The 24,520-nt window shown below is 48.3% G+C and overlaps 2 protein-coding genes across 2 annotated transcripts in view; both read left to right on the top strand.

Moving 5' to 3' along the window:
- The window catches only part of RAD54B (RAD54 homolog B), a 91,335-nt gene that overhangs the window by 32,199 nt on the left and 34,616 nt on the right, over positions 1-24,520 (top strand). The gene's annotated exons all lie outside the window — the stretch shown is intronic.
- On the top strand, positions 1,343-10,111 carry FSBP (fibrinogen silencer binding protein). Its single transcript, XM_069731711.1, has 2 exons — positions 1,343-2,005; positions 7,071-10,111. The coding sequence occupies exons 1-2, from the start codon at positions 1,659-1,661 to the stop codon at positions 7,588-7,590; spliced, it is 867 nt and encodes a 288-aa protein (XP_069587812.1). The 5' UTR covers positions 1,343-1,658; the 3' UTR covers positions 7,591-10,111.

Raw genomic sequence — 24,520 nt, 5'->3', positions numbered from 1 at the left:
ATGCTCTGGATCTGTGGTAGGACCTCCATGACCATAAGTCATTGGCGTGCCGTGGTATTATGCCGTTACTTTTATAAGATGAGGAAACCCCTTACCACCTCTCCTGGTCCTACCTCCTCGCACTTTCCTCTGCTGGCACCCAATAAGCTCTTTCCCTGCCCGCCATGTGGTTCTCATCCATTTCCATTGATCTCCCCTCTTCCTCATGTTGCCCGTGCGGAGTTCACTGTATTCGTCCAGCGCTTGTTTGGAGCTGAGCACACAGTGGGTGCCGGCTGTGTCACACACATGACGCCCACCTGCTACCTCTTAAGTGCGCCGTACGTCACCACATTTGTTCACCTTGACATGGTTGCTGTGAATTGTACCTGAGATCAAGCGATTCCAGGCTGAAGTCCCATAGAACTACAAAAAAAGTGTAAATGGTGAACTTTATACTTATCTTATTTTCCCATTCCCTAACTTAAAAATCTACAAAATAAATGGAGAGTGACATCGCAGTGTAAGGAGACTTTAGGCTATGTGCACACGTTGCGGATTTTGCTGCGGATCCGCAGCAGTTTTCCCTGAGTTTACAGTACAATGTAAACCTATGGAAACCGCAATCCGCAGTGCGCATGATGCGGGGGAAAAAACGCGCGGAAACACTGTGGGTTACCTTTCGCAGCATGTCAATTCTTTGTGCGGATTTACACCTGTTCCACAATAGGAATCCGCAGGTGTAAAACCGCAGGTGGAATCCGCGCAAAATCCGCAAGTAAAACGCAGTGCCTTTTACCTGCGGATTTCTCAAATCCACAGAGCTCCAAAATCTGCGTGCACAGAGCCTTATAGGCCAGGCAGGGCTCCTCCCTCTGTCCCAGAACATTACATGGCCTATAAGTCTCCTTACCCTAAGCTGTCACGCTCCATAAGCAGAAGCTCCCCCTCAGACCCCAGTCACAGGCCAATTCACATCTGTTGCTTTGCACTGATGAGGGGCAACACCCCCGAAACCTCATGTCTGCAAACGGAGTGTCTGGTTTGGCTTTTATCCTAAACGTTATGGCGCCAGAGTCATACTGACGTGTAGGCTGGTTACTTCCATCAGGTGGCGCTAGAGTTCTAGGCTTCTGCATGTCACTTTACACACTGTGTAATGAATAGTGGCTACACGTGGTGTTCTCTGTTATCAGCCCGCTGTCCGCACGTTGCGCTCTCTGGTTGCTATGGCCATGTCCGCCCCACAATCCCCCGGGGCGCGCACAGCCGGCGAGGCCCAGCTTACGGCGCAGTCTGAGCCTTGGGCGTGACCTAAGTGTCCGAGCGCCTGATTGGCTGCAGGACTCGTATTATGCAAATGAGGCAAAGCCAGCACCCAGACGGCGGGGCCCCGGCAGGGGAGTGTGCGCCGGGCGGCGCTGCGGGCACGTTTCCATCGCCGGCTTCTCACCTGAGTTACTAAGTGACGGGGGGCAATGTGTGCCCGGGCCCCGAGTGTCAGCAGCGGGGCCACAGCCCGGCACAGGGGCCACATGGCGGCCAGGCCTGACTTCCTGCACCCGGGCCGGCTTAAGCCGGAGGCCTTGTAATAAACTCTCCTCCCCCTGTAGGCGTAGGCCTGAGCGGGACTAACCGAGTTAAGCCTGCGTGTGCGCTGTGTGCAGCGCGGCCTAGCCATGAAGGCGCGATCGTGCAACTTCACGGTGTTTGAAAAGCTGGACCTGCTGGAGCTGGTGCGGCCGTACATCGGCGTGCTGGAGGAGCACACCAACAAGCACTCCGTCATCATCGAGAAGAACAACTGCTGGGAGATCATCGCCGACAAGTACAACGCCATGGGCCCCGGGAGGCCGCCCCGCACCCCGCAGGGCCTGCGCACCCTCTACAAGCGGCTGAAGGAGCACGGCAAGCAGGAGCTGCTGCTGCAGAGCAAGGCCGGCGCCGACAGCACCCTGACCGAGGCCACCAAGCGCCTGCTGGACATCATCCCGCAGTTCGGCAACGTCGTCAACGGCTCCGCCAAGTAAGTGCGCAGCAACGCCGGGGAGGCCCGCCAGGGGGAGCCCGAGAGGAGCAGGGAGCGGGCACGTGATCACCGCTCTGGGTCTGCTGTCACGTGACTACGGCAGCCAGTCTCTGACAGTGACACGTGACCACTGGCCTGGTAGAGGGGCTGCACATGTGACCTCACTGTGGCCTGGTAGAGGGGCTGCACATGTGACCTCACTGTGGCCTGGTAGAGGGGCTGCACATATGTGACCTCACTGTGGCCTGGTAGAGGGGCTGCACATATGTGACCTCACTGTGGCCTGGTAGAGGGGCTGCACATATGTGACCTCACTGCGGCCTGGTAGAGGGGCTGCACATATGTGACCTCACTGCAGCCTTATAGAGGGGCTTCACTCTGCGCCCCAGGCTCCACACATATTCAGAGAGCTCCTTAAAGGGAACCTGTCACCCCGTTTTTTCAGATTGAGCTATAAATACTGTTAAATAGGGCCTGCGCTGTGTGTTACTATAGTGTATGTAGTGTACCCTGATTCCCCATGTATGCTGAGAAATACATTACCAAAGTCGCCGTTTTCGCCTGTCAATCAGGCTGGTCTGGTCAGGTGGGCGTGGTGACATCGCTCTTTTGTTCCCCAGCTTTCCGTTGGTGGCGTAGTGGTGTGCGCATGTCCAAGGTCCGAATTCCCTGCGCCCACGTGAAGACACAGCGCGCGATCTGCGCTGTCATCCCTTGCATCGGTGGGGGCGGCCATCTTCCTGGGGCCGCGCGTGCGCAGATGGAATGCTCTGCCGCACGGGGCTTCAGGAAAATGGCCGCGGGATGCCACGCGTGCGCATTAGAGATCGCGGCGGCCATTTTCCCAAAGCCGAGATGCAAACTCGGCTTTGGGAAAATGGCCGCCGCGATCTCTTGTGCGCACACGCGGCATCCCGCGGCCATTTTCCTGAAGCCCCGTGCGGCAGAGCATTCCATCTGCGCACGCGCGGCCCCAGGAAGATGGCCGCCCCCACTGATGCAAGGGATGACAGCGCAGATCGCGCGCTGTGTCTTCACGTGGGCGCAGGGAATTCGGACCTTGGACATGCGCACACCACTACGCCACCAACGGAAAGCTGGGGAAGAAAAGAGCGCTGTGAACACGCCCACCTGACCAGACCAGCCTGATTGACAGGCGAAAACGGCGACTTTGGTAATGTATTTCTCAGCATACATGGGGAATCAGGGTACACTACATACACTATAGTAACACACAGCGCAGGCGCTATTTAACAGTATTTATAGCTCAATCTGAAAAAACGGGGTGACAGGTTCCCTTTAAGGGGTCATTCAGTGCTGGGATGCAGCCAGTTGATGTGCCCCATGTCTCCCTGTGGGTTGCGGTATCTTCAGCCGCACACTTAGGACAGCTTGGCTGATTGCTTTCTGAAATAGCGCCACACTTGTCCAGAGGTTGCGTGTGGTACTGCGGCTCGGCTCTATCCAAGAGAATGAGGCAGAGCTTCACACTATACACAGCCTGAGCACAGGGGTGGCGCTGTTTTCTGGAGAAAGCAGCCATATTTCTATAATCTTGGACAATCTCTTATTGGTCAAGCAGTTTTGGAAGTTTTTGAGCCAAAGTAGATCCAGCAGGGAGGAGAAATGGTCGTTCCCTCATAACTCGCCAATCCTTCTGAATGATTTCTGGCTTTGGTTAAAAAAAAAAATACCTGCCTTTCCATCCTAAAGGGATTTAAAAGATGGAATAACACGACCAAATACACACCTGTCCATGGGGCATCTCTGCTATTGCAGTCGGGGTCTATTGAGTGAGACTAAGCTGCAGTACCAGACACAACCCAATGACAGGTGTGGCGCTGTTCCTGGAAGAAAGCAGCTATGTTTCTCTAATACTGGGTACAGATGGTGAAGTCATGGCACAAGTATAGGGGCAGCGATGGCGCAGTCACTTCTCCAGTGTAGCGGCAGCGCTATGTGCAGCCATAAGGGGGCGACGTCCTAATACACAACACAAAGAGATACTGCGCATTGCAGCGGTGTGATTGCTAAAGAAAGGCTTCACCCAACTTCTCCAAGTTCCTGAACGTCTAATCTGCCTCAGACAGCCGACGTGGTCCTGTCACTACGTTAGGCAGATTGGCTATGGGGGGCGCTGCAGAGCTGGACGACTGCCCCTCCGGCTTCCATCTCTGCGTAGGTTTGGCACCGGCGTTATAGTGGGGGGCTAATTCAGGACAGCGGCCACTTCTGTTCCCTATACAAAGCTTGTACTGTCGACGTGCAAACGAAGACTGAGCAGAAAGGGTTAAGAGGTGCCATGGTGGCCGAAAAGCTGCACTCAGCAGAATGGAGCTGCAGATCCCAGGAGCCAGGCCAAACCTGAAATTCCAGTCCTAGGATATAAAGCTGGGGGAGTAGGCCAATCCCAGCGCTCCTGTGGGCCGCTGCCAGTCACAGCTGCTATTAGGGGATGGGGGTAGAACAGGGGGGTCCGCGGCAGTCGCTGCTCCGGATTATGTGCAGTTATCCTCTTCTACCTGGAAAAGCATAAAACACACACAGGACGCCTGCCGTATGGGCATATTGAGGTGTGCGCGCTGCTGCGTACACCTTAGTTTAACCCTTTCACTGCCAGTTTAGTTTTGACACTTTTGTTCCAAATAAACCCTAGATTATAAAAACAAACATTGTTTTGTACCCTCCTAAAACACACACATTAAAGATCTCTGGCTTATGAGTGCCAATTTGCATTAAAGGGATTTTTCAGTTCCGAAAAACTTTTGTTCCTTGGCTGCAGATTGTTTTAAAAAAACAAACAAAAACAAACTGTTCTTTTCTAACCTTTCCCAGGTCCAGTGCTGACTCGCGGTGGGTTAGAAAGGGTGATTTTAACATGAAGAACAAGCCACCGCTAAACACATTTGGCGTTGAATTGTCTCCTGAGAACAAAAGGATCGAGCATGCTGAAATAGAAACGCCCAATCCCTCAACTCCCCGGTCATCAGTGGAGATTCGGAGGTCCTCACACACATCACGGGCAGTGAATCCCTCAGCTCCCTGGTCATCAGTGGAGATTCGGAGGTCCCCACACACATCACGGGCAGTGAATCCATCAACTCCCCGGTCATCAGTGGAGATTCGGAGGTCCCCACACACATCACAGGCAGTGAATCCCTCAGCTCCCTGGTCATCAGTGGAGATTCGGAGGTCCCCACACACATCACGGGCAGTGAATCCATCAACTCCCCGGTCATCAGTGGAGATTCGGAGGTCCCCACACACATCACAGGCAGTGAATCCCTCAACTTCCCGGTCATCAGTGGAGATTCGGAGGTCCCCCACACACATCACAGGCAGTGAATCCCTCAACTCCCCGGTCATCAGTGGAGATTCGGAGGTCCCCACACACATCACAGGCAGTGAATCCCTCAACTTCCCGGTCATCAGTGGAGATTCGGAGGTCCCCCACACACATCACAGGCAGTGAATCCCTCAACTCCCCTGTCATCAGTGGAGATTTGGAGGTCCCCACACACATCACGGTCAGTGAATCCCTCAACTCCCCGGTCATCAGTGGAGATTCGGAGGTCCCCCACACACATCATGGACAGTGAATCCCTCAGCTCCCCTGTCATCAGTGGAGATTCAGAGGTCCCCACACACATCACGGACAGTGAATCCCTCAGCTCCCCGGTCATCAGTGGAGATTCAGAGGTCCCCACACACATCACGGACAGTGAATCCCTCAGCTCCCCGGTCATCAGTGGAGATTCAGAGGTCCCCACACACATCATGGACAGTGAATCCCTCAGCTCCCCGGTCATCAGTGGAGATTCAGAGGTCCCCACACACATCACGGACAGTGAATCCCTCAGCTCCCCGGTCATCAGTGGAGATTCAGAGGTCCCCACACACATCACGGACAGTGAATCCCTCAGCTCCCTGGTCATCAGTGGAGATTCAGAGGTCCCCACACACATCACGGACAGTGAATCCCTCAACTCCCCGGTCATCAGTGGAGATTCGGAGGTCCCCACACACAACATGGACAGTAAATCCCTCAGCTCCCTGGTCATCAGTGGAGATTCAGAGGTCCCCACACACATCACGGACAGTGGATTCAGCTGACATAAGGGGGTTGTCACAGTAGACACCTCTGACACATCCTAAACATCTAATACAGTGGCATGTAAAAGTCCTCGCACCCCTTGTCAAAATTACTGTTATTGTGAACAGTTAAGGATGAAATGATCTCTAACAGGCCTAAAGTTAAAGATGGCACATTTCCCTTGTATTTTAGGCAAGAAAAAAACAAATGTATATATCATTTTTTATATTTTAAAAATTGCAAAACGGAAAATAGGCCAATGCAAATGTTTGGCCTGCCTTGGAAATTTGTGCGGTCAGGTGACTTTGACCGAGGCTTCAGACCTTAATTAGTCTGTTAGGGTTATGGCTTGTTAACTATCATAGTTAGGAAAGGCCAGGTGATGCAAATTTCCCAGCTTTATAAAAACCCAGTCTCCTCCTAACCTTGTGCCAAAAAAACAGCAGCCATGGGTTCTTCTTGGCAGGCCGCATACTCATGTGATTGCTGTTGGCTGACCCAACGTTTGGCCGCCACCTGTATCTCCCATACATAGTGCTCGGCTCCTCTTCATTTGTCGGGAAGAGTCAGAAGACCCCATGCACATTGGCCGACCATCTGCAAAATTGGCGGGTTTTGCTGACTTTTGCAGAGCTCATCAATATTAGTGGTGGAAAAAAACTTTTAAAAGGGTTGTCTCATGACGACAACTCTTTTTGGTACACCCTGTGCATGTGGAGGCCATTCAGGAGGGCCTACTGCTGTAGACCACCCACTCTGGATGAGCCAAAGTGGAGAGTTGCTCTTGAGTCTTCCTTATATGTGATAGCCACTTGATACTTCTGCAGAATCAGCAGCTCGTACCTTGTACAGGGGATTGTGTCTAACAAGGCAGCCCCATTAATCACATTGGTCAGTGTTACCGGAGCTAGATGCAATGTTTTGCTGTTATAATATTGCAGACACTGAATTCTCTGCCTTTCATTTCAGTGAAGTGAAGTCTACAAAGCTAGAATCGACGATCAACCTCTTGCCGCCGCCGTTACCGGATCACATCTCTGCAGTCACCGTGGAGCTGGAGCAACAAGACGATGTGAAGCCGCCTCCATCTTTACTCGTGCCTCCGCGACCAGAGGCGGCCTCCAACGACGCCGAGGATCTGGATTTTGAACACAACTTGGAGAGATCAATGTCTCCTTCCCTCTCCTCCGTGGATATGAACTTGTCCATGTCTCCACCGCTGCCCAGGATAGAAGAATGCTTCAGCCAGAACTGCTCGCGTCTGCGGACGACCTGCGCTTGCAGTCCAGAGACATTGCAGTTGGTTAAAAAAGAGCATCAGATCATCGTACACAACCAGAAGCAATATGGACTCTACATTAAGGAGAAGAGGGAATGCTTGAAGAGGAGGCAGCAGCTAGAAGAGGAATTGCTGAAAGCTAAAATTAAAGTTGAGAAGTTGAAGGTGTTGAGGTTGAGGAGGGACCTGCCGGAGTATAGTAACTTATAGACTTTGCGCCTTGGGTGTGTGGTCATTGGGGGGATGTATCCCACTGTGAGGTTCCTTCTGGTATTGATCTCAGCAAGCCTGGGACACATCAGACCTCAACAGGGTTCATAAAGTGGTTCTCCGACGCTACTCACTTCAGCATAATTTCTTATGAAATATGACAGGTAGACCATGCCTGCCGATCGTTCACTCATGGGTCCTGACATGTATCTATAGGCGTGGTGTCCTCCGCACTGCTCACCTCCCTATGTTGTAGTGAGTACCTCTGAAGACCCTATTAAAAATTTAACAAACCCATGTAATGCTTCAAAGGGTTCTCTGCTTTGGACACCCATGTTTGATAGATGGGTGTCACATGGTTCTGCTTCTGCAGTCCACCCGAGAGTGTCCAGTTTTCCTGCAGTGCCTCCAGTGGGAAAATTAAGCATTGCATGGTGTCCATTCAAATCAGTGGGTTGTGTTTGTGATGGAGGACGGGTCCTTCAGAGAAAGTTACTCTTTATAATTTCTCTCCATTTTGGTCAAAAGAAGAGGATCCTGAACAGATTCCTCCTCTAGTACTCTCTGACTTCATTTTTTTTTTGTCAACTTTTAAACGCTAACTGTAACTTTTCAGAATAAGCTGTATTCATGAGGACTAAAATGATCTCAGGCCATTATGAGTATTCTGCATTTTTACCAGTTTTTCCCTCTGTTGGCTCTTAAAATTGACTCTGAGCTGCTCTGATGTCTTTCCCACACATTACACAGACAGAAGCGGCAGTATGGAGGACATTATATAACACTACTGAGCAGTGTAGATGTGAATCCAGCTCTGGAATGAAATAAAACACTGCAAAGCTTTCTAGCAAATCTCTTCTGTTCTCTCACTCAACCTCTCTGTAGATTATAATAAGAGGTGCAATCTGACTCAGTCGGTCAATGTCGTCCGTCCCCCCCCCCCCCCCCCCCCCGAGTGTATGATAGAATTAGGAGGCAGGGAATGAAGTGGCTCCTAAGCGGCATAAGAATATTCCCATGTACTGTTGATTTATACACAGTTTGTTGAAAGTATAGCTCCCACCTGAGTTTTTTTTCTTCTTTTATGTTCACTGTTTGAAGTTACAGGCCTAAAGCCTGAGGCTGCCCTACAGAGATCCTGATGGCAACATGTACGCTTCGGATTTTTTTTTAAACTTTTTTTTATCATCACTGTCCTCATGAAAATTTACACTGTACTGCCAGTAAAATGGAATAGATGTGTATATATGACGCGGATGATTTGGTGTTTATAAGAAGGCTGCAGCCTCTGGCTTTAAATGGAACCTGTCAGCGGGATTGTGCACAGTAACCTACACACAGTGTCAGGTTGGCGCTGTTATACTGATTACAATGATACCTGGTGATGAAATCCGTCTTGTGGTTCTGTAATCTTTATTTTCAGTTTTGAGCTAATGATATGCCCGTGCTGCGGGGCGGCCTGTCGGGGGTCTTCATGTTGTTCTTTGATTAGGTATTCATCAGTATGGCTGCTGACAGGTCGCTGATCCCTCACTGACCTGCACCCTAGTTTGCATAATGAATATCTGTACATACGGTAAAAAAAAAAAAACCTTCTGCAGGTAGGAACCAGCCATGGCTCCTGCTCTGCAGCATAATCATGTGAATAACATGAATAAAATGTATTATTGGCACATAAAACATGCGATTCTGCTGCAGAGCAGCTGCCTCGGCCAGCACCTGCCTGCAGAAGGTTTTTTTAACGTATGGACAGATAATCATTATGCAAACTAGTGGACAGAACAGTGAGGCATCAGCGACATGTCAGCGGTCTGCATTATGGGTATATAATCAGAGCACACATACACCGAGCCCGCCTGAGGAGCTTATCATTACCTCAAAACGGAAAATAAAGATTAAAGAACAACCACAAGACGGATTTCATTCACCAAGATGTTCGTTTAATCAGTATAATGTCGCCGACCTGACGCTGTCTGTAGGTTACTGTGCACAATCCTGCTGACAGGTTCCCTTTAATCCCTAAAGGCTCGTTCTCACATCCGATATTCTCGTACGATTGCTATCTGAGGTGATCTGGCGTCGGCCGATGCCCATCGGGTCGTGCACATTGTTGGAAGGTGTCCTGCACCTGTGCGATACACCACCATACTTTACTGTCTGTCCACAATGGCTGGCCTCACTGTCTTCGGAAAACAGTCTCCTTTATGCACACTTGTCTCTTGGTTTAGGCCTGGAGACCTGTGACCGGGCATTGACGACCATAATGTCCCATTAAATAAGTTTTGTGTGACAGCACATCTGCTCCGGCCCTCCCAACGTCTGCTCCGGCCCTCCCAACGTCTTGTCCGGCCCTCCCAACGTCTGCTCCGGCCCTCCCAACGTCTGCTCCGGCCCTCCCAACGTCTGCTCCGGCCCTCCCAACGTCTGCTCCGGCCCTCCCAACGTCTGCTCCGGCCCTCCCAACGTCTGCTCCGGCCCTCCCAACGTCTGCTCCGGCCCTCCCAACGTCTGCTCCGGCCCTCCCAACGTCTGCTCCGGCCCTCCCAACGTCTGCTCCGGCCCTCCCAACGTCTGCTCCGGCCCTCCCAACGTCTGCTCCGGCCCTCCCAACGTCTGCTCCGGCCCTCCCAACGTCTGCTCCGGCCCACCCAACGTCTGCTCCGGCCCACCCAACGTCTGCTCCGGCCCACCCAACGTCTGCTCCGGCCCACCCAACGTCTGCTCCGGCCCTCCCAACGTCTGCTCCGGCCCACCCAACGTCTGCTCCGGCCCACCCAACGTCTGCTCCGGCCCTCCCAACGTCTGCTCCGGCCCTCCCAACGTCTGCTCCGGCCCTCCCAACGTCTGCTCCGGCCCTCCCAACGTCTGCTCCGGCCCTCCCAACGTCTGCTCCGGCCCACCCAACGTCTGCTCCGGCCCACCCAACGTCTGCTCCGGCCCACCCAACGTCTGCTCCGGCCCACCCAACGTCTGCTCCGGCCCACCCAACGTCTGCTCCGGCCCACCCAACGTCTGCTCCGGCCCACCCAACGTCTGCTCCGGCCCACCCAACGTCTGCTCCGGCCCTCCCAACGTCTGCTCCGGCCCACCCAACGTCTGCTCCGGCCCACCCAACGTCTGCTCCGGCCCACCCAACGTCTGCTCCGGCCCTCCCAACGTCTGCTCCGGCCCACCCAACGTCTGCTCCGGCCCTCCCAACGTCTGCTCCGGCCCTCCCAACGTCTGCTCCGGCCCTCCCAACGTCTGCTCCGGCCCTCCCAACGTCTGCTCCGGCCCCCGCACACAGAGTTTGTTTTGATAGACTGTAGCAGAGCGTTCTCCTTTTTAAAGGGAACCTGTCACCCCCAAAATCGATGGTGAGGTAAAGCTCACCGTCTTCAGGGGCTTATCTACAGCATTCTGTAATGTTGTAGATAAGCCGCCGATGAAAAAGAGGTTATATTATTCTCACCCAGGGGCGGTCCTGCTGCTGGTCCGGTCCGATGGGTGTCTCAGGTCCGCTCCAGCGCCTCCCATCTTCATTCCATGACGTCCTCTTCTGGTCTTCACGCCGCGGCGCAGGCGTACTTTGTCTGCCCTGTTGAGGTCAGAGCAAAGTACTGCAGTGCACAGGCACCGGGCCTCTCTGACCTGTCCCGCGGCGTGGAGACCAGAAGAGGACGTCATGGAATGAAGATCGGAGGCTCCAGAGCGGACCTGAGACTGCAGCGGGACCGCCCCTGGGTGAGTATAATATAACCACTTTTTCTCCTCTTTCAGGTTACATTGGGGGCTTATCTACAACATTACAGAATGCTGCAGATAAGCCCCTGATGCCGGTGAGCTTACCTCATCATCGATTTGGGGGGTGACAGGTTCCCTTTAAATCTATCTCATGAGCAAAACTATGAAGTTTGCTTTCATTCCTGTCGTTCACACCCGGTTGAGACTTTTTACTGTCTTTGCAGTATCGGTTTGTTATGACTTATGTCAGACAACAAAAAAAATACCGCTTCCAATTCTTATGTTTTTTTCTAAACTTTTATTTTGTATGTATGTCATTCCAGGATTAAAAAACATCAACTCTTTGCATTATATTCTTGTGTTATATCCGATTTATAGATTTTTGTCATTCTCATTTGAAAACTTTATTATTTTTTTTCTTTTTAATTGTGATTTTAATTTCTTGAGAATGTGAAGAGCCATTGTGTAAGTCACCACCTTTTTTTTTTTTCTCAGAAGAATAAAAATAGTGACTGAATAATGAATAACATGTAGTGACTGTTTTTATTTATAATATATATATTATAATTTTCTGCAAATCGCCGCCACATTCAAGGATATGATATGATCTTGTAAGGTCTCATAAATTGAAACAAACGACAAATGTATTCTGTATTGGATAAAAAATTATTTAAAGTGCAAAAAATACAATTCATTAAGGATATATACAGAATTAAGCAGTATGCACTGAAAGTGAACTATTTTCTGTATATATCCTTACTGGATATGAGAACTGCAGTACCAGCAACCGCCACTACATATTGTGCAGCGCTGTTCCTGGTAAAAGAAACTTAAAGGGGTTGTCCACTACTTTCTATTAACCCCCCAATGTATTTTGCAAATACCTTATGTTGCCGTTTTCGCCTGTGAGCGGTGCTATGCCGGCGGCTTAGTCCGGGTCACGTGACCCCCAGGCTGCAGCCGCCGCTAATTTCCGCTGGCATGACCCAGCCTCCACAGATAGCAGTCACTCATCAAGAGTGACTGGGCGGTGCTGAGGTCAGACTGGGCGGGGGGCTGTGCTGGGGGATGGGCGGTCTGCCCTCCTGGCTGTGCTGGAATGTGCGGCCGATGCCGGGATCTACATGCACACAAACATACATACAACATACATACTACATACATGCAACATACTACATACATGCAACATACACACAACATACTACATGCATGCAGCATACTACATGCACGCAGCATACTACATGCACGCAACATACTACATGCACGCAACATACTACATGCACGCAACATACTACATGCACGCAACATACTACATGCACGCAACATACTACATGCACGCAACATACTACATGCACGCAACATACTACATGCACGCAACATACTACATGCACGCAACATACTACATGCACGCAACAAACTACATGCACGCAACATACTACATGCACGCAACATACTACATGCACGCAACATACTACATGCACGCAACATACTACATGCACGCAACATACTACATGCACGCAACATACTACATGCACGCAACATACTACATGCACGCAACATACTACATGCACGCAACATACTACATGCACGCAACATACTACATGCACGCAACATACTACATGCACGCAACATACTACATGCACGCAACATACTACATGCACGCAACATACTACATGCACGCAACATACTACATGCACGCAACATACTACATGCACGCATCATACTACATGCACGCAACATACTACATGCACGCATCATACTACATGCACGCAACATACTACATGCACGCAACATACTACATGCACGCAACACACTACATGCACGCAACACACTACATGCACGCAACACACTACATGCACGCAACACACTACATGCACGCAACATACACGCAACACACTACATGCACGCAACATACACGCAACACACTACATGCACGCAACATACACGCAACACACTACATGCACGCAACATACACGCAACACACTACATGCACGCAACATACACGCAACGTACACGCAACACACTACATGCACGCAACGTACACTCAACATACTACATGCACGCAACGTATACGCAACATACTACATGCACGCAACGTACACGCAACACACTACATGCATGCAGCATACTACGTGCAACATACATGCAACATCTAGACATACAGTACATATAACATAGAGTACATACTCACCATCACTTGTCACTTTGTTCCCCGAAGCCAGTGTCACCTGTAAAAAAATAAATAAATTAATAAACAAACACTATACTCCCTGATCCGCAGAAATCAAGTGTCCCACGACGATCTCCCGCGGAGAGCAGCAGCATCAGCTGATGTGACCGCTCTCTAGGGGCTCCAGGAATACAATGACGGAAGGTATCCTTCCGCACTGTATTCCTCCGCCACTGTAAAAAATAGACCCTAGTCTCACTTGTGGCACTGCTGTGTGAGAAAGTTCCCACGCAGCAATGCCATAAAGTGAGACCCTGAACTGAGGTAACCTCAGTGATACACTGCAAGAGCCATTGTCTCCTGTCAGTGTGTCACTGAGGGTCCTATAGAGCAGTGACATCACCCGATGTCACTGTTCTATAGGGGAGATTGTCGTGGGACACTTGTTATTAATTGGACTACGTCGGACAGGGAGTATACGGTTTATTATTATACGTTTTTTGCAGGCGATCAAGTATGGTAAGTATGGTTAAATTAAGAATATTAAAATACTTTTTTCTGGCTGTGTCTTTTATTTTTTTAACCCTTTCACTACTCTAGGATTAATAATGGATAGGCGTCTTATTGACGCCTCTCCATTATTAACCCAGCTTAATGTCACCTTACAATAGCAATGTGAAATTAACCCCTTATTACCCCATGTCCCACCGCTACTCGGGAGTGGGAAGAGAAAGGCTGTGGCGGAATTGGCAGGCTGATATTCATAGCCTGGGAGGGGCCATGGGTATTACCCCCTTCCCAGGCTACAAATATTGGCTGTCGGCTTTCCTCCTCTGGCGCAGAAAATTGCGCGGGAGCCCATTCCGTTTTTTCCCGTTTTTTTTTTAAATAAACGTTCAGTAAGAAACCTCGGCCTCGCTATTATATATCTATGGCTATATCGATCTGTAGATATATTTATAGATAGATATATCTATAGATACATAGATATATCTATCCATATATCTATCTGGCTACTTTCACACATCAGGTTTTTGCCGTCAGGCACAATCCGGCGAGTTTTGAAAAAACGGATCCGTGGTTTATTTTCCGCAGGATCTGTTTTTTTCTCATTTAGTTGTATTAGCGCCGGATTGCGCCTGATGGCCTCACGTTTCATCCGTTTTTTGCAGGATCCATCAGAACAGCTGTTTCCGGAGGACGGAGAAAATGTACAGAAGAATGTTTTTTTTGTCCGCGACGGATCCGGTGAAAAACATATGAAATTGAGATGTGAAATGATCAATCCGGCCTCCGAATCCAGTTTTTCATGCATTTTTCCATTGAAATCATGCACATTTTCCGTTCTCTCTCTAAAAAACCAAACGGATCAGTTGCATCAGTTTTTCACTATTTGCAACAGATCCGTTTTTTCAAAAATTCGCCGGATACTGCCTGATGGATATATGGATAGTTAGGCTACTTTCAGACATCAGTTTGTTTCCGTCAGGCAGGATCCGGCGAATTTTTGAAAAAACGGATCCGTCGCAAATAGTGAAAAACTGATGCAACTGATCCGTTTTTTTGTTTGTTTGTTTTTTTTTTTTAGAGAGAGAGCGACAGAGAGAATGGAAAAATGCATGAAAAACCGGATTCGTAGGCCGGATTCATCATTTCACATCTCTGTTTCATACATTTTTCTCCGGATCCGTCTCTGCGCGTTTTTTCGCCGGACAGAAAAAACTTTATATGTTTTCTCCATCCGCTGGAAACAGTTTTTTTTTTTTTTTAAGGATCCGGCAAAAAACGGATGAAATGTGTGGCCATCAGGCGCAATCCAGCGCTAATACAACTATGAGAGAAAAAAAACAGATCCGGCGGGGAAAAAAAGGATCCGTTTTTTTTTTTTTTTTTTAAACTCGACCAAACCACTGCTTGACCAGCTCTACCCTCATCTACTGTATCCTCACCCATCCCTTGTAGATTGTGAGCCCTCGCGGGCAGGGTCCTCTCTCCTCCTGTACCGGTTATGACTTGTATTGTTCAAGATTATTGCACTTGTTTTTATTATGTATACCCCTCCTCACATGTAAAGTGCCATGGAATAAATGGCGCTATAATAATAAATAATAATTATGCCTGACGGCAAAAACCTGATGTGTAAAAGTAGCCTAACTATCCATATATCTATCTACATCTATATCTATCTCATTCCTTCTATCTGTCTATCTATGTGTGTAATGGAGCGTGGATTGGACAAGACGTGACATCACAAATCTTTTTTTATTTTTTTTTTGTTCAATAATACATCTTTATATTGGCTTTCAAAACCGCGCAAAAAACGCATCTGCGTTTTCTGCCAAGAGCTGCTTATTTAGTGCAGAAAAATTTGCAGGCAAATCTGCAACGTGTGCACATAGCCTTATGCAGTTTTTGGTGCAGTTTTGATGTGTTTTTGATGCAGTTTTGCGAGGTTTCGATGCATTTTCATTAGTTTTTGAGCGGTTTTTATGCGTTTTTTGTGCGTTTTTGTATGCGTTTTTGAAAATTAAATAAAGATGTATTATTGAACAATAAAAAAAAAAGGATTGGTGATGTCATTATTGTTCAACCTCCTCTTTTACATTTGTCCAACCCACACTCCATTACACACATAGATAGATGATAGAGGAGATGGATAGACAGATCTACATATAGATAGATCTATAGATGCATACATCTATCTATTCAAATATCTATAGATATATCTGGATAGATATATCTATTGATAGATGTATGTATAGTGTAGGGTAGAAGAAAAAATACCGCACACTCGAAACTGGTATGATGCAAAAAGGTATATGCCAGATTTATTCACGAAAACAAGTCAACAATTGCCACTGTGATAATTCGTAGATAGAAACCCGACGTTTCGACCCTCCCGGGTCTTATTCATGGGGTTACTTAACTCTTTTGATACACAAACATAGGAGTGGCAGTGATAGAAGGCAACACAATGGTCCTTTTAAGGCATAACCTTATAGGGGGTCCAATAATTGCTCCTGTGGTGTAGGTAGAGGGGTCCTGTTTAGGGTGAGCCTCAGCATATAAAGAAGTCCTTATAATGGGTCCAGTGAATGCTCCTCTGGCATAAATAGAGGGATCCTGCTTAGGGTGGGCCGCAGCATGTGGAGCTGTCCTGCACATCCCGCGCCCAGCTGTGCTGTCCTGGATTGGAGGACCAAACCAGAATCTCTATTCGCAGACACATGTATCAGGGTGTTGCCCCTCACCAGTGCAAAGTACGAGGTCAGATTTGGCTAGGTGAGAAGCTAAAGACTGGCATCTAAGGGGCAACATTTCTCCTTACCAGCACCTCCGTGTCCTTGACCAGAGTGCACACCATTATCCTTGTTCATGTATAGTGTAGGGTGCGTGTCCACTGTCTGGATTACATCTGGATTAGCTTCAGATTGGATGCTGCGTACTTGTAGTCCCATCAGATGATTCCTGCACACACACCCCCCCCAAAGACCCCCTGCACAGCCCCGCACACACCTGAACAGTCCAGCACACACCCGCACAGCCCCGCACACATCTGAACAGTCCCGCACACACCCGAACAGCCCGCAGACCCTGCCCGCACACACATACACGCACACAGTCACCGCCCACACACTTCCCTCCCGAACTGCAGCGTTTCTCGGACCCACATCCGCAGCAAAACTCCACATCTTTTTTACATCTGCGGTTTTGCTGCGGATGTGCCCGACTCAATGAATGTCTATGGGTGCAGAAACGCTGCAGTTCCGCACAAAAGAAGTGACATGCTGCAGGAAAAAAAAAAAAAGCTGCGTTTCGGTGCGGCTTTTTCCACAGCATTGTGCACAACAAGTCTGCGGCTCCCATAGACTTACATTGGTTGTTGTGCACTACACTGCAGACTTGATGCATTTCCGTGCGGCAAAAAACGCTGCCAATCTGCAATCAAATCCGACACGTGTGCACACAGCCTTAGCATTTAGTGAACCTAGCAAAAAAACAAGTGTGGGATTTGCACTTTTTTTTGTAATTTCATCGCACTTTGAATTTTTTTTCACATTTTCTATTACACGACATGGTAAAACCAATGGTGTCGTTCAAAAGTAGAACTTGTCCCGCAAAAGACAAGCCCTCACATGGCCATATTGACGGAAACATTATGGCTCTGGAAAGAAGGGGAGCGATAAACGAAAAAAGCTCCAGGGGTGAAGGGGTTTAGAAACATGGAAGCTATGGAGATAGATATATAGATAGAGAAAGGAAATTGTCGATTAACCCAATGAGAGCTGAATCCAGCACTGAGGATGTGCTGCTACAGCATGATAAAAGGTAATATTGCTAAAATAAACAGTGGATGTTTTCAGTGGCACATAATAGCAAGATTTATGAAAAAAAAAAGTTATAGTAGTGTACAACTTCTTTAAATATGCAAATTGTCTCTTCAGAGAGGAAGAGGACTTGAAATCTAGCGCCACCTATTGGAAGTCGCAATCCTAGACGTCACTGGAGAATGACATGCCTGTGTAAGGAGACTTATGACATGCCTGTGTAAAGAGACTTATAAGCCATGCAATGCTCCTCTGGGAAATTAAATATACAAATGTCTCTTCGCAGTCTTCGTAGATTCACCCATAGCCATTCATTAGATGCGGTAAATCCGCATGGTTCACTGAGCTCAATTTACTGCGTGATTAGAATGCAGCTTTTTGGGCGCAGTGAAAATATGCTGCATCCAAAATGTTATTTCCTGATCGTGGGCACATAGCCTAAGGAGAAATGTTGCCCCTTAGATGCCAGTCTTTAGCTTCTCACCTAGCCAAATCTGATCTCGTACTTTGCACTGGTGAGGGGCAACACCCTGATACATGTGTCTGCGAATAGAGATTCTGGTTTGGCCTTTATCTTAAGTCATATGGCAAGGCTCATTAAAGGGGCAATAGTGATTTTTAGGATTTTCCATTGGGCTTTATTTGTAAAAAAAAAATTTTTTTTAAATAAAAAGAGGTACAGCAAAAAAAAATGGGGTGTGTGGGTGCAGATCTTTGTACACACATCATAGAGATAACAGTCTTATTTAAGCTTTCTATAGTCTAATTTTGCAGAGCAAGGACCCGCTGCAGCTAGATGCCTTAAAGGGGTTTATTTTATTAAAGATAAATGAAGCTGGAGATCCTATAACTGTGGGTCTGACTTCTATATATGGCTGTCCATAGACTTGCAGTGTTTGGAAGAACTGGTACCACTTTGCTGGCACATAAAAGGGTTCTGTCTGACTTATTAGGGCCTGTGGACAAGCTGTGCTTCTGAGACACCCGTTTTCATGATGGGAGGAGTTGCATGGGGTGGGCCGAGGCCCCTCCATGCAGGACGGGTGCCTTCTGTGTTATATAGCTTGGATCTGCTTCTTTTGGGGTGGGATCTGCCAGCTTTTGGGGTGGAATCTGCCTGCTTTGCTTTGGGATGGGATCTGCCTCTTTTGGGGTGGGATCTGCCTGCTTTGGGATCGCATCTGCCTGCTTTGGGTTGGGATGGGATCTGCCTGCTTTGGGATCAGCATGTAGAAAAGCCGCGGAGACACCATCACGTGTTTCTCAACGCAAGCAATAAATAGCGAGGTCTTTCACCGGGAAGGAACAACCACGGGAAGGGCAGCATCGAAAAAGGAAAGCCACCTATGCCAAAACATGGTATCCATCCATAGACAGCTGTTTCGGGGTATTTGCCCCTCATCAGTGTGGAGTAGGAAACTGGCTATTAGGAGCAGTGCCCAGTAAAAGGACTATAAACATAAGGGTGCATGACCTCAGGGAGATCAAAACATCCAACACCACGGAGACACCATCACGTGTTTCTCAACGCAGTGTTTTGATCTCCCCGAGGTCATTCATCCTTATGTTTATAGTCCTTTTACGAGGCACTGCTCCTAATAGCCAGTTTCCTACTCCACACTGATGAGGGGCTAATACCCCGAAACAGCTGTCTGTGGATGAATACCATGTTTTGGCATAGGTGGTTTTCCTTTTTGGATGCTGCCCTTCCTGTGGTTGTTCCTTCCCGGTGGCTATTTATTGCTTGCGTTGAGAAACACGTGATGGTGTCTCCGCGGCTTTTCTACATGCATTTGCATATTTCCCATAAGGGATGGGGGCAGTGTTCTGGATCACTGCGTTGAGAAACACGTGATGGCGTCTCCGCAGTGTTGGATGTTTTGATGTCCCCGAGGTCATTCATCCTTATGCTTTGGGATCAGATCTGCCTGCTTTGGGATGGGATGGGATCTGCCTGTTTTGGGATCAGATCTGCCTGATTTACTTTGGGAGATGGGATCTGCCTGCTTTGGGATGGGATCTGCCTGCTTTGGGATGGGATCTGCCTGCTCTGGGATGGGTTCTGCCTGCTTTGGGATGGGATGGGATCTGCCGGCTTTGGGATCAGATCTGCCTGATTTGCTTTGGGATGGGATCTGCATGCTTTGGGATGGGATCTGCCTGCTTTGGGGTGGGATCTGCCTGCTTTGGGGTGGGATCTGCCTGCTTTGGGGTGGGATGGGACCTGCATGCTCGGATCGGAACTATCCCGTCAATAGCAAACGCAGCATCAAAGTGCTTAAATGGGGGGAGTGATGGGTTGTCATGGTAGCATGATGAAGCCCCTCCTGACTGCCATGGTAGTGCCCCTACTGAGGCATCAATAGGAGAAAATTGCCAGGACAATGCATTGCATTAGGGTTGCAGTCTATTATACATATTCAAGACACCAAGTGGGACTAAAGAAGAAATGAGAAAAAATCGCTGCCCTTTTCCTATTAATCATATAGGAAAATATCAAGTAATGTATATGCAAAAATACCAAGGGGAAAATTCAGCTGATATAACATTTATCTTTTGTGAGCTCAGCTTAGAGATGTTCTGGTTTCAGCAAATAAATGTTATGTCATGATTAGGAGACCAATATTCCGCTTTCCAAAACATTTTGCACACATTATCCAGCATGTCTGGTGCTGGACGCAGCAGTCCCTGCACGCAGCAGTCCCTGCACGCAGCAGTCCCTGCACGCAGCAGTCCCTGCACGCAGCAGTCCCTGCACGCAGCAGTCCCTACACGCAGCAGTCCCTACACGCACCACTAAGGTCCGGCTGTCTAAGGATATCCAGTGTCTGCTCCGTATTCATTGCAGGGGGCGGGGGTCTGTTTTCCTGTTTTTCTCATTTGCATGGCTATGCTCAGGTTTTTCTTGAATTTTCTCGGCAAGTAGGCAGCTGTTTTTACTGTGTTGGATTCTAATAAATTCCCACATCTAATGCAATGTTATTTTCCTGTTTCTGCCCATCTTTCATAATAAAAGACCTAGAAATGTAAAGTGATCGGATTCAGTTTGAAGAAAAACTAAAAAGACAGCAAAAAAAATAAAATAAAATTTCTCGGGGAAGAAATGAAAGGGGTCGTCAGACATTTTTGAATTTTGCACAGCAGCCGGCACAAAATAACACTGAAAAACTGATCTATCGAATCCCTCCGCTCTTGTGGCACTGCTGGATCGGTGGTCCCAGCTAGAGTAGGGGCAAATCGATTTGCTAGGTCCATTGGCCATTTCCGTAATCTGTAGCTGCTGGACGGAAAGGCGGAGAATTGTCGAATTGCGACCAGCCTACAACCTGCAGTAACCACTGATAGACCAAACCGCTGCACGACCAGCTCTACCCTCACCTACTGTATTCTCACCCATCTCTTGTAGATTGTGAGCCCTCGCGGGCAGGGTCTTCTCTCCTCCTGTACCAGTTGTGACTTGTATTGTTTAAGATTATTGTACTTGTTTTTATTATGTATACCCCTCCTCACATGTAAAGCGCCATGGAATAAATGGCGCTATAATAATAATAATCTGCGGCTCTTATGATTAGCCGGTCTGGAGTGACGTTCTGTGTGCGTCACACCCCAATGATGACATTGCACCAGGCCGGCTACTGAAAACCGCTGTGGAGTCGGAGCCCATTTTGGTGGAGTCAGTGTCATTGAAATTGAGGAGTCGGAGGTTTAGCTTACCGACTCCACAGCCCTGACTCCATCAGGAAAGAGTTGCTTATCAGACTTCCTTTCCAGTGGCTACAGATGTGGATGATGGACCTTGGGCCCTGCGAACTGTTTTGCACCAAATCTAGTCTCCGCTAATTTTGCTCCTGTGTCATACATCCGTCATGTGACCACTGCAGCCTGTCATTGGTCACCTTATATGTTGCTTAGGGCGGTGATTTTATCGTTAAATAAAATAAATAAATCTTTATTTTTATATAGCGCTAACATATTCCGCAGCGCTTTACAGTTTGCACACATTATCATCGCTGTCCCCAATGGGGCTCACAATCTAAATTCCCTATCAGTATGTCTTTGGAATGTGGGAGGAAACCGGAGTACCCGGAGGAAACCCACGCAAACACGGAGAGAACATACAAACTCTTTGCAGATGTTGTCCTGGGTGGGATTAGAACCCATGACTCCAGCGCTGCAAGGCTGCAGTGCTAACCACTGCGCCACCGTGCTGCCCCTATCGTTCACATAACTTGCTGAACACACCTGGCTTTGCACTCTCTGCAGCGGTCCCTCCCCCTGGATTGCTACTGGGCACACTGCTCCCCTCAGCGTGGCGGTCCTCTTCAGACGGTAGGGCTCTGCCGCAGCGCCGGTACTCTGTGGTGGGGAGGGGAAGCGGAGCACGCCGCTCACCTCTGTGCGCGCTGCCCTGGGTTGGTGCCAAACTGCTCTGCTGCGTACGCTTTTCCCTTTCATCCGCGCTCCCAGCTTCTGGGTCAGAGCCCCGGTCCGGTCCTTTTTGACGTCCACCATGAAGCAGAGGATGCAGCCTCAGCAGTTCCGGACCCGGCTCAATACAGGTACTTGCAGCCTGGTCTTCCTCCTTAGGGTATGTGTCCACGTGACGGATTACATCCGGATTAGCTGCGGATTGAACGCTTCGTACAGCCGCAGCGTTCAACCCGCAGCGTCTAGATGTTACAGCATAGTGGAGGGGATTTTATGAAATCCCGCCTCCACTATGCGTGCAAACATGCATCCGGCGGCCCTGCGTTTACCGACATGCGGCGCATCTTTTTAGAACGCAGCATGTCTGTTTACCTTGTGGCGATGCTCCGTCGCCGCAAGGTAAATAACACAGTCTTATGTGTGGGATGCAGCGATTCCGGGTGTGTCACTGAACACATTTGGAATTACCGCGCGTACAGAAGGGGGCGAGGCTTTGGGCGGAGCGGGTTTTCCGCTCCATCCCAAGCGCCGACAATCCGGACCGTGGACACGCACCCTTACAGAAGTAAACACAAAATGCAGTTTATAAATTAAGGTCTTTATTAGTAAGGGGAAAAGAAATCAAAACTTACAGGGCCCTGTGTGAAAGTGATTGCCCCTAAACCTAATGACTGATTGGGCCACCCTTAGCAGCAACAACTGCAATCAAGCATTTACGATAACTGGCAATGAGTCTTTATAACACTCTGGAGGAATTTTTGTGCACTCATCTTTGCAGAATTGTTATAATTCAGACACATTGGAGGGTTACCAAGCATGATGCACCTTTTTAAGGTCATGCCACGGCATCTCAACTGGATTAAGGTCAGGACTTTGACTAGGCCACTCCAAAGTCTTAATTTTGATTCTCTTAAGCCATTCAGAGGTGGACTTGCTGGTGTGTTTTGGATCACTGTCCTACTGTATAACCCAAGTGCGCTTCAGCTTGTTGTCATGAACAGATGGCCGGGCATTCTCCTTAAGGATATTTTGGTAGACAACAGAATACATGGTTCCATTTACCACAGCAAGTCTTCCAGGTCCTGAGGCACCAAAACAGCCCCAGACCATCACACTTACCTCCACCATATTTTACTTTTCTGAAACGCTGTGTTACTTCTACGCCAGATGTAATGTGACATACACCTTCCAAAAAGTTCAACTGTTTTCTCGTCAGTCCACAGAGTATTCTCCCAAAAGTCTTGGGGATCATCAAGATGTTATCTGGCAAAGCTGAGAAGAGCCTTTATGTTCTTATTGCTCAGCAGTGGTTTTCATCTTGGAACTGTACCATGCAGGCCATTTTTGCCCAGGCTCTTTTTTTTTATGGTGGAGTCATGAACACTGACCTTAACTGAGGCAAATGAGGCCTGTAGTTCTTTGGATGTTGTTGTGGGGTTTTTTGTGACCTCTTGGATGAGTTGTCGTTGCTCAGCCGGCCACTCCTGGGAAGGTTCACCACTGTTCCATGCTTTTCACCATTTGTAGATAATGGCTCTCACTTTGGTTCGCTGCAGTCTCAAATCTTTAGAAATGGCTTTATAACCTTTTCCATACTGATAGATCTCAATTACTATGTTTCAGAATTTCTTTGGATCGCGGTATGATGTCTAACTTTTGAGGATCGTTTGGTCTACTTCACTTGGTCAGTCAGGTCCTATTTAAGTGATTTCTTGACTGAGAACAGGTGTGGCTAGGGAATTTGAACTCTACTTCCCAAAGATGTGATAAACCGCAGTTTTTGGTCAATCACTTTTTCACACAGGGCTCTGTAGGTTTGGATTTCTTTTTCCATTAATAATAAAGACCTTCATTTAAAAACTGCATTTTGTGTTACTTGTGTTATCTTTTTGTCTAATATTTACATTTGTCTGGCGATCGTGAACATTAAAGTGTGACAAACATGCAAAAGAATAGGAAACAGATAAAATGGATTTTCTTGCCCCCATTTGAGAAGAGCCTATCCAACAACATATATACAACGAAATTTACAAACATGATCAGAGGTAAAACAATAGGGCAGGTCCCAAAATAATGTTGTTGCCTAATATTTACTAGAGACGAAACACTATTGAAAAAATGGCCGCCCTAGAGAGAATTGTGTAGCCGGCAGTTTCAAGAAAAAGTAAAGGTTCATTTGGAGGAGCTTGTTCACGACTATCGGACCATGTAACGATGCCATCAATCTTACGACAGTGAACAAAATGGGAGATGGATTGTTTATGCTGGCACGTAAATCCTC

Source organism: Ranitomeya imitator, chromosome 6 (assembly GCF_032444005.1).
Source record: "Ranitomeya imitator isolate aRanImi1 chromosome 6, aRanImi1.pri, whole genome shotgun sequence".
Taxonomy (NCBI): domain Eukaryota; kingdom Metazoa; phylum Chordata; class Amphibia; order Anura; family Dendrobatidae; genus Ranitomeya; species Ranitomeya imitator.
This window is presented reverse-complemented; position numbering and strand designations above follow the sequence as displayed.